The sequence below is a fragment of the Grus americana genome, chromosome 26, assembly GCF_028858705.1.
Source record: "Grus americana isolate bGruAme1 chromosome 26, bGruAme1.mat, whole genome shotgun sequence".
Classification (NCBI taxonomy): Eukaryota; Metazoa; Chordata; class Aves; order Gruiformes; family Gruidae; genus Grus; species Grus americana.
Genome location: NC_072877.1, coordinates 58943 through 69765, shown reverse-complemented (window position 1 = coordinate 69765; position 10823 = coordinate 58943). Strand labels below are relative to the sequence as shown.

Sequence of the window (10823 nt, the reverse complement as noted above, 5' to 3'; positions counted from 1 at the left end):
CTTCGAAAAGCAGCTTTGCGCGCAGCCCAGCCCTCGACCTCTTTAATCGAGGGTTTGTTTTTCTCGCCGTGAAGGGGCAAAGTGGGGAAGGATTCATGCCGTGGGTCCTGGGAGCAGCAACCAAGGCAGCTCCTCCTGCCTCTACCATCTGCCGGTATGTCCCTCCTCCGGGTAGAAGTTTCAACTGATTCCTCCTACTTCTGGGAATATTTATACGTGCTGAAAAAGGCACAGCTTTAATCTGACCTGAGCCTTGACTTAATCGGTACAGTTGCATTTGCATAGGTAAGAAGGGGTAGCGCTGGGGACCACAAAGGGGCCGAGCCACAAAACGAGGTGAGGCCGAGTCCAGCACCAGCGAGGGTGTTTTGCCGGGGCTTTGGACAAGTGTTTTATCCCCCCCGGGGCTGTTGCTGGGCTCTTGGATTTACTGTCAGGGGACAGAGATGAATGGGTGGGTCTTTTTGTGGTTATCGGGGATAATCCCGATGCTCCGTATGTCTCGGTCTCGTGCTGCGCCCCCGAGCCCTTGACCCTTGCTTCCCCGGAGGCACGCAGGGTCTGATGTGGGCCGAAATGCTTTCGGGGAGCACGATTCTCAGCAGAGGGAGACCCACGGTGCCGGGACGGCCCCGCGCTCCCTCCGAGGGCATGCACGTTCACTTCCTCGTCCTGCCGGCTCGTGAGAAGATCCTGGTCTTGGCTCAGCTTGGTCGGGCCAGCAAGCACCACGGCAGAACCAGGGTTTTTGTTACAGGGAACCCAAAAACAAAGCAGGAGAGTAACCGTTTTTCCCCTTTGATGGCTGTATTTGCTCCTCATGAGAGCAGGCAGATGCCATGAGCCCCTTCCTACCCTTCCTGACCGACACACGCACCGCCTCAGATGCCGTCCGGCTTTTTGGGGATTGTCCGGCTTTGCCTTCGGAGCCTCTCGCACACGGAACTTTGTGTCACCGCAATGGTGAGCAGCGGTCCTGAGGATGCTGAGCTCTGCCGGCACCCTGAACCCTGGGTTTTTCTTCCCTTTTCTGGGGTTTTGTGGGGGGAAAAAAAAGGGCAAAATTTTCCTTTGCCAGCAATCTGGGTTCAGCCCAGGCAAAGTTTCCTGCAGGGAAGGTTGTGGGATGACCTAGAATCCCAAGGCTGAGCTGACCGCTGGGATGCCGTTAAACGTGGTACTTTCTCCCCAAACTGACAGCACAAAGAGCCAGGATAAGCTTAGGGCTTCACTGTGGCATCGCGGCACCCACGGACACAAGCGTGTCTGGTAAAAATGAGGGGCTGCTGTCAACCTGTCGTGTTTTTAACCAGCTCAACTCTCTTTTCCAGGCTTGCAGAGTTTCTCTGCTGCAATAACAATAATAAAGCTGAGACACCCTTTGGAATGCGGCATCTCGGGTGCCCTCGCTCCCCAGTGCAGAGGCAGCTCGTCGTGGGAAGACTCGAGCTCTGCGGCCACGTCCTCACTCACAAACCGGTAGGTGCCTGTTTTGGCACTGAAGCTCTTGGGGTACAGGCGGGTGTAATGCCTTTCCGATGTCCAGGCTGGAGGATCCATGAGCGGTTGGGTCAATGACGCTGCACTTAACGACTCCAGTGCTCCTGGAGACGTTGCTGGGCTGGTTCGCACTTGGACGCGTGGCTGCTCCGCGAAATGTCTGCGATGCCCCCCCAAATGGATGCAGAAAAGCACCTCCTTCCCCCTGGAATCAGGGCAGCCCCGGAGGTAGGTCTCGGCACATCCCTACGGCATCACGAAACACCTCTGGGGCTCCGTGCTTAGGGTGAGGAACCCCCCAAACCCTGCCCCAATCCCCAAAATCAAGGACACCCCAAACACGACGAGGTCGGGACCATCCAACCAGTTTTATTTCGGACGCTGCCTACGCAACTGGCTCGGCCGCTGCGGCTGTTCGAGGGGTGGAGCGGCTGGAGCGCCGTCATGGCAGACACCCAATACAGCGGCCGCTCACCGCAGTCCCAAACCCCTTAAAAAAAAAAAAAACAAACAACAAAACCAACAAAACAACTCTGGAGGCAATGTAATTAAAAACGAAAATCGCATCGCGCGGCGTGAGGTCTGAGCCTGCCGGGAGCAGGTTACTTGTCAGCACGATGCTAGACTGTGCCGGGCAGGGTAGTTCCAGCCTGCGTCCGTATTGTCATGTATGTCGTCTTCTGTGTCTTGGCCCTTCCTCGAGTCACAATGTCCTCATTGCCCTTTGTGCTCAAGGGGCACGGTGTGCTTCTCGGGCGCCATCCCTAGGGTCTCGAATGCCCGTACTCATCGGCGTAGCGCCAATTGAGCGCTTCTTTGCTTGCGTAGCAAGCTTACGGCGTGAATCGGTCTCGCGTCTCGGAAATTTCCGGTGGGTCCTCTTTTTTTGCAGCACAATACCAGGCTGCCTGGGGAAGCTCTGCTCTCTAGCCATCCATTTTCAGGGACTGAGGCTTCTTCCCTGCATCCTTACGTTCTTAGGTCTTGAAGATCGGCTTCTTGCCGCATCCCTCATCTCAGTTTTGACAGTAACTTCTTGTAACAGGCCATCACAGTCCATTCTTTTCTGGGGGTGCTATAGCGCTTCCTCGCCTGGGCGTTGTACCCTGTAGGTAATCTTGCTCGGCTCCCTCTCTGGTCCAGGAGTCATTCTTCTTGCTGAGTTTTCTCTCATCTTTGAGTCGCATCATTCGTAGTGTTGTTTGTAGCGTTGGGGGAAGGTGCGTGTGTGCGTTGGGGGTGTTGAGTCAGGGTTAGGTGGAATAGCAATAAGAGTGTACGGTTAGATGTCGATACACCCAGACTGCTTGCGCAAAGGTTGCGTAGTCGCCTCGGATCGAGTAGCCATTGCCAGGCTGCGTGGAGCGTCTTTTTCCATAGTGTTCTGTGGAGATGACGGGAGCTGCCTGGGAGGGGCAGTGAAAACAGACTGGAATCTCACAGGTGTCAAAGGCTTGTCTATGTGGGGTTTAAAGTTTGGGGGTGTTTTTTAATAGAGGGCTGTAGTTGGGCTCTGGATGGTATTCCTAAATGGAAACGAGCTCTGGAATTGTTCGATTATCAGTCAGCATCTGACTTGTTTAATAATTTGGGTTTGGTTTTTTTTTTTTTTTTTTCAGATGCGGGCAGTCAAGATGTGCACCAAAGAGCGGCAGAAGAGACGAGCAGAGCACCGTAGGAACGGGGGTCGGCCAGAAGATGTGGCTGATGGCTATGTGACTACATTAAGATTTGTGTGGGTGGGGTGGTTTGTGGTTTTTTTTATTTTGAAGGTGCGAAGCTGGATATTGACACGGGAGGTGACTCGGGCCAGGTGAGCAGCGACGCGTGGGCTGAAGTAGCAGTTATTTTTCAAGTGTCGCACTGCTGGTTAAGATACAAGAATGCTTTATTTGTGTTTTCTAGGTGGGGCGCAAGCCTCAGCGTGGCAACGTGTAAAGGGCAGAGGTGGCGAGGACAAGCGGCTGAGGTAAAGGAGGAAGAGGTAGGAATCGGTGCGGGCGGGCGTCAGTTTTGGGCGCTGTCTGAGCATGAGCCTTTAGCTTTGTTGTTTGCAGGTGCCGCAGGAGGGCTCGGAGGGGGGGAAGCCACGTGCCCATGAGCGGTCTGAGAAGGTGAGGCGGTTGTCCGTGTCTAATAGCACAGCGCTATATGGCCCTTTGGAACTGGAATCGCATTTGAGGTGAGCTGGAAGAATAGTGAGGGCGATCGTGGGAGCAGTGACTTCTCACAAACGTAGGAGTAATTTTGTGTGTCGGCGTCTTAGGTGCCACAAGCTATGACAGCCGCAGCGTCCGTCTCCGGACCAAGCAGGTGAGTGGAAAGCCAGGGTGCTTCTGAGGAGGGGGGGTGTTGTGGGTGAGGTTGGCGTTGATTGGTGCGATGCTGACCGCCGGCCCTGTTTTGTTGTTTGTTTTGGGTTTTTTAGTGTAGCTGATGAAGAGGAACCAGGCAACTGCAGGAATGTCCCAGTTAGCAGATGTGTGGCGCGCAGTTTTTTTGTTGCGGATGGATTCAGATCCCTGGCCCTCTGAAAGCTAAGTTGAGGGACCATGGCTGGTGTAGGAAGAGAATGGGACAAGGTTGGGATATGCAGGAGTGGGGTTTTATGGCTAGTGCAGGGGAGAGGGCTGTCAGGGAGCAGTCCCCCTTGGACGGGCAAAGGGAGCAGGTTACTTGTTGACACGATGTTAGACTGGGCCGGGCAGGGCAGTTCCAGCCTGTGTCTGTGTTTCTTGTGTAGCCTCTGTTCTGTGTCTTTGCCCTTCCTCGGGTCTTGATGTCCTCGTTGCTCTGTGTGTTCAAGGAGTACAGTGTCCTTCTCGGGCACCAACCCTGCGGTCTCGAATGCCCGTACTCATCTAGCATAGTGCCAACGGGGCGCTCCTTGTGTTGCGTTACAAGCTTACGGCGTGGATCGTTCTTGGGTCTTGGAAGCTTCTGATCGGTCATCTCTTGTGGTGGTGTTCCAGGCTGTGTCAGTAGCTGCGTTCTCCAGCTGTCCCTTTTCAGGGACTGGGCTTTCTTCCCCGTGTTCTTAGGTCTGAAGCCAGACATCTTGTGCATCCCTTATCTCTGTTTCAACAGCAACTTCTTACAATGGGCCATGACATTCAACTCTTTGGGGGTGGCCACAGAGCCTCCTTGCCTCACCAGGGTGCAGCCCTGTAGGTCGTCTTGCTCAACAGCATCTCTGGTCCAGGAGTCATTCTTCTCGCTGAGAGTTTTCTCTCATCTTTGAGTCACATTGTTCATAGCGTTCTGCATAGTGGTGGGGGCGGGTGCGTGCACGTGCGTTTTGGGCGCGGAGCTGCTCTGCCTGGGTTGTCGAGTCAGAGTCAGATGGAATAGCAGTAAGAGTGTATGTTAGTATGTCAATGACAGGAGCCGCCTGGGAGCAGGTGTTCAGGGGTAGTGAAAGCAGACTGAATCTCAAAGGTGTCAAAGGCTTGTCTGTGTGGGGCTTAAAGTTTGGAATTTTTTCTTCTAACGGCAGTCTGTCATTGGACTGTAGATGGTATTCCAAAACGGAAATGAGACCTGTGGAATCATTCAGCTATTGCTCTGCATCCAGGTGACTTGTTTAAAAATTTTTTTTCTTTTTTTAGCTGCAGAGGGACAAGATGTGCAGTCTGGACAATTTTTCACAAGCATAACAGTAATTTTGGGTCTTTTGGTATCTTAAGTATCATAACTGGAGCGCAAAGCGGGGATACGCATCTGCATGCCCTAGAAAGGGGCACCTTGCCTAGAAATTAGGGTGCGCAGCAGGGAAAGGTACCTGTGTGCCTCTTTCTGTGACACCCCAGTCGGAAATTGGGGCACAAAGTAGGGAAATGGTCCAGGGTGCCCCAGCTAGAAATTGGGGCACAGCAGCTCAAAATCGAGGTGCTGTCACAAATAAGATTTTGTTACATAGCTTTAGTTGAGAAGCAATCAGGAGTTGTTAATATTTTTGAGATAGATAACAATATTAGCCTAGATAATTATTAATAGCACTTAACTATCAGCCAATTTAACTAAGCGATTCAATGGACCTTATTACAATCAAAATAGCGAGTTAAAAGTTCGAGTGGCAAGGTCGAACCGAAACTTACAGCAGGGCTGCACGCACAGATGGGCGTTAAATCAAATCACACGTAGAGACAGGCTAACAAACAATCTCGGATCCAGTTACCCACATACAGACAGGCAATGGTTCTAAACCAAATTGTGCGCGCGCACCCATGCGGATCTTAACCTATGATTAAAACTTCCCTCTTCATGAGTTTCATGACACACTCACTTCTGTATGCTGGCATTCGTCAAAGGGTGGTCTTCGAACCCTGCAACATCAGGCCTTGGAGCCCTTGCAAAACCACGGACGGACGATATTTGAATCCTCTTAAAATCTGCCCTGTGAGGTGTCCCGGCTCGGGGGAGATCCTGGGTCACACAGCCCACTGCTGTTACAGAGAACTCGAAGGTCTCACTTTTGGATCACAAGATGATGGCAGTGAGATGGGTGTATCGCATTCCCTATTATGTACCAGCCTCCAGGAACAGCCAACGATACGATGGACTGCTAAAGACTACTCTGAGAGCAATGGGCGGTGGCACCCTCAAACATTGGGACACACATTTAGCAAAGGCCTCCTGGTTAGTCAACGCCAGGGGATCTGCCAATCGAGCTGGCCCTGCCCAATATAAACTTCCATGTACTGTAGAAGGAGATAGAGCCCCCATAGCACGTACAAAGAATACATTTGGGAAGACAGTCTGGGTTAGCCCCGCTTCAGACAAAAGGAAACCCATCCGAGGGACTGCTTTTGCTCAGGGACCTGGGTGCATGTGGTGGGTGATGCAGAAGGATGGGGAAGTCTGATGTGTACCTCAAGGGGATCTGATTTTGGGTGGGAAAAGCCAATAAATTAAATTGCATGATGTTAATTGCTAAATATCTCAGCTATGGTATGTCATCACTACTACAATTGCTATATGCTCTATCAATAGCATTACCACAAGAATCACCCAAATTAATGGTGAACTTTGATGAATTGAGCAAAGCGCAGCAATAATGAAACTAAAACCGACTTCAGCAACTGGCCCCCAGCAACTTCCTCAAAAATCAACATCTTCAAGGCACAGACCGTGAGCACCCAGGTACACCAGCTGTGAGCTCCGGAAGCGGCCGCAACAATCCAACAGCATACAGCATCGCTCCTGACCTGAGAGACTGTTATGGCAGATGGAGCCCAAAGTCAATGAACTCAACACGCATTTTAGAGGGATGGCCTATAGCCTAAGGGAATGATATCTGTGTGTATAATTTATATATGTATATATGTGTGTATATATATATATACAAAAAAAAAAAGGAGAGGGAAAGTGGTGGTGATTAATTGGAAGTAGGATGAGGGTAGGATGCAGATGGTATAGAATAAAGGGTGGATACTATCTGGTTTTGGCTGGGATAGAGTTAAATTTCACCAGAGGCTGGGATGGGACACAGCCAGGGCAGGCAACCCAAACTAGCCTAAGGGGTATTACATATCATAAGCTGTCAGGCTCAGCATAAAAGGGGGCTAGATGAGAGGGGCAGCACAGCTCCTGGATGGTCTGAGTGTGCAGTTCTCATGGGAGAGGACCTTCATGGGCTCCAGCTGTGTGCTGAGGCTGGGCAGCCCAGGTGGGTCAGATGAGGATGGGGCTGGGCCTAGTTTTTAAAAGGGCTGCAGCTGGGGAAGGGGCAGGGCAGCTCTTTCTGTAGCCACTGAGGATGGGGCTGGCCCTGCTGTGCCAAGGTCTCTAGCTGGGGAGGGGGTTGCCTATGCTTGCCTACCTGCAGGAGCTCGCTGGGGAGAGTAACAAAGGGGCTGCCACAGGCAGCTGCCTCCAACAAGGAATGGGCAGTGCCTGTGGCAAGGAAGGATCCCTCCCAGCATTCCCTGAGAGAGTCCACCATCAGCACACAGCGCCAGGAGTTCGGTGCCTCCGTCGGCCACGCGTGTGAGCTGCCGTGCATCCCGGAAGCCTGGTGGGAGAGGAGCGTCGAGACACCCGCCACCTGCTCCCAGGTGGGCGAGGGTCAGGCGGCCAGCACTGCAGAAGAGGAAACGCCACCAGTTGCCAGCAGCGCACTGTTGTGCATTCTGGTGGTAACTGGTGGTCACTGTGGAGGGGAAACGTGCAGCAGATGTATGTGGCACAGCAGCTGAACGAAGTGGTGGGGTGATGCTCTGGTGGGGCCTGGCTGGTGCTGTTGGACCAACCCCTCGACAACTGTATCCTGTGGCAGGGGGAAATGGGGAGAAAACAGGAGAAAATGGGAGAAAACAGAAGCAGTTAAGAGAGGGGAGTGGGCAGAAACAGGGGAAACTGGGGAAAATTGGAAGGAAAATGGAGAAAAAAGGGGAGGAAAGAAATGGCAGTGGAAGAGAAAAATGAGGATTCTGGGTCAGGTGAGGCACAATTTGGGGCAAGAAAAACAAAATGGCAAAACACAGAGTCTGTGAAAAGGGGGGAAAGAACCCAGGTAAACTGGAGGAAAGAACAGGAAGGAAATGAGACAAAACCGGGCAGAAAGGGGAAAACGCCAAAAATGGGGGAAAAACGGGTCAGTGGGGGGGGATTGGGGGCAGCTATGGGGCGCTTGGGTGCTAGGCGTGGGGTGACTGGGAGATAGGGTCAGTTATGGGGCAGCGGGGGCACTTGGGAGTCAGGCCCCTGACATGGGTCAGACCTGGAGTTCCTGTAGTTGCTGACGGAGGGACTGGGGTTGGTGCTTCTGGTGAGGGGGGATGATGGGGATGCCCCCCCCACAGCCCCTGAGCACACCAGTATGGCCCTGTACTGCCCACCCCCTGTCCCAGTACTAGCCTGGCACTCCCAGTATGATGCCCAGCCTGAGCCACAGTTGTCCAAGCACAATGCCAGTATGTGCCCCAGTGCGCCCGGTACCGTGCCATCCTGAGCTGCAGCTGCCCGAGTCAGGTCCCAGTATGGACCCCAGCACTCCCAGTATAGCACCAGTACTCCCAGTACAATGCCAGCCTGGGCTGCAGATGTCTCAGTACAATCCCCATATGGGCCCAGTGCTTCCAGTATACACCCCAAGGCTCCTAGTGCAGCTCCAGTGCACTCACAGTGCTCCCAGTATGAGTCCCAGCAGGACCCCAGTGCACATAACCAATAAGCAGTTTCCAGTACACTGTCCCCTGGCATTTCCTTGGGCCAGGTCCCAAAACCCCCACAATTCCCCCCAAAATCTCCCCCTCTCCCCCAGGCAAGCTCAGAGAGGCAGGATGAGCAGGGGGGACCCCAGGTGCCTCCGGGGGGGGGGGCAAGGAAGGCTAAGGGGGCAGCTGCCCCATGGGTCACCATGAGCAGGGACCCCCTGAGAGGCCAGTTCCTGGATCCCACAGGCTCCTGTGGGTGCAGACTGGCTCCCTCGGGCATCCAGGGGTGGATAGAGGTTTCCACAGGGGCACACGGGCTCCCTTAGACACGTAAGGGTGCACAGAGGCTTCCACGGGCTTAAACAGGTTGCCACATGCGTACGTGGTCTCCCACAAGTTCTCGAGGGTGCATAAAGTCTCCCACGGCCTCCCACAGGTTCACACATGATCCTACAGTGGCACATGGGCTTCCACAGGGTCCTACAGGCTCCCATGAGCCTCCACAGGGGTACACAGGATTCCATGGGCTCTCATGGGCTTAAGTGGCCTCCCACATGGGCACATGGGCTCCCACAGGCTCTCACAGTCTGCCACAGCCTCTCACAGATTCATGCATGATCCCACCGCCTCCTATGGGAGCACACGGGCTCTCACAAGCTCCCACGGGTGCACGCAGGCTCGCACAGGCCTCTGCAGGGGCGTACGGGCTTTCACAGGCTCAAATGGGTTCCCACAGACGCACGTGGCCTCCCACGGGTTCTCGAGGGTGCATACGGGCTCTCACAGGTTCCCACGGGGGCACCAAGGTTGCCACAAGTGCACAAGGGCTCCTAGGGCTCCTACGTATTCCCGCAGGCTCCCAAGGGGTCAGACACGCTCTGATGGCCTCCCACAGAGGTGCACGGGCTCCCGTGGTCTTTTTTTCCCATGTCCTGTCTCTTGTAAAGTTTTTGTAGCATTTTGCCTTTTAAATTTGCTTTCCATGTCTACTTTTATCAAGCTGTCTACCATTGTTTTTGCTACTTTCTTGCTTGTCACATAGCCTGTTGGTTTTTAAGTTTCGTGTCTTTTGTTTTTTTTCCTCTCTCCATTCATCCCAAGGCTTTAGAAGGTCTCCTCAGCACGCTCTTACCTCTGGAACGCAATTCATAGCCCTCTCGGTCTGTCAGGGCATGTTCTCGGGTCGTCCCTCTTAGAGCGGTCTTTTTGTCCTCTCCTCCATCTCTCTTGCCTCCAATGGGTCAGCGTCTTCCCCACGACATCTGTACCCTGTTCAAATCCCCTCCCGCATCCTTTTGCGCCCTCGAGCCTCCTTCTGTCTCTCTGGCCACCTTTTGGGGTTTTTTGTGCCCTTCAGAGCGCTCCCGCGTTACTCTCTGCGGTTTAGGATGTCTTCGTTCGGCTCCCGGCCCCCTGACGGCATCCGTACTTTGTTGAAGTCCCCTTCTGAGTTCCACATCGTTATCTCTGAGGCGTCTTTGATCTCTCGGGCTCCTTCGGGACTCTTCCGCTCCCTTTGCCGACCCCTCGCAAGACATCCCCTACGCCCCGGAGCCCCGTTTTAGCTCGGGAGGGCGCTTTGCACCCCTCTTTTCCCTTCAGAGCCCTTCCCGAGTCCGCACCCGTTACCCCGGTCCTCTCCTCCGTGCCGCACATTTCCGTTCGGTCCCCCGAGGGCATCCGTGCTTTGTTGGATTCCCTTTTGAGCTCATCACGGCCCCGAGACTTCTTCGGTCTCTCCGGCCCCTTCGGGACCTCTCTAATCTCTGCGACGATGCTCCTCGTTCCATCGGAACCTTTTCTGAAGCCATCTTTGTGCTCCAGAGCAGTCTTTTTGTTTTCTGTCTTACAGTATGTTTCTACTTGTTTCCTGGTACCCCAGAGATGTCTGTCTTTGGTTCAGATTGCCTCCTGAGTTTTCCAGAGAAGGCAACAGCCTTCATCCATTTCTATCGACACACCTCCCCTAGCGTTATTTGATGTGTCTTACATTTTATTTCAGTGCTACCTACTTACACGTTCATTAGGCTGCTTCATAGAGTTTCTGATACTTTTTTGTATTTTCATGGTTTTTTGGTGTTTTCTGTCCTTTGGGACACATCTAGCTCTGTTAAGGGAGTCAGTTGGAGAGACTGATGAGATTACTCAAGTAATCCACGATTTACA

At 53.3% G+C, this 10823-nt stretch overlaps 1 protein-coding gene across 1 annotated transcript; it reads left to right on the top strand.

Annotated features, from left to right (window-relative positions):
- Positions 1-55: 55 nt before the first annotated feature.
- Positions 56-6797, top strand: LOC129196705 (uncharacterized). The gene is made up of 7 exons (XM_054804560.1): positions 56-154; positions 1332-1479; positions 3120-3313; positions 3406-3484; positions 3558-3682; positions 3767-3813; positions 3929-6797. The coding sequence occupies exons 1-6, from the start codon at positions 96-98 to the stop codon at positions 3780-3782; spliced, it is 621 nt and encodes a 206-aa protein (XP_054660535.1). The 5' UTR covers positions 56-95; the 3' UTR covers positions 3783-3813; positions 3929-6797.
- Positions 6798-10823: the final 4026 nt, after the last annotated feature.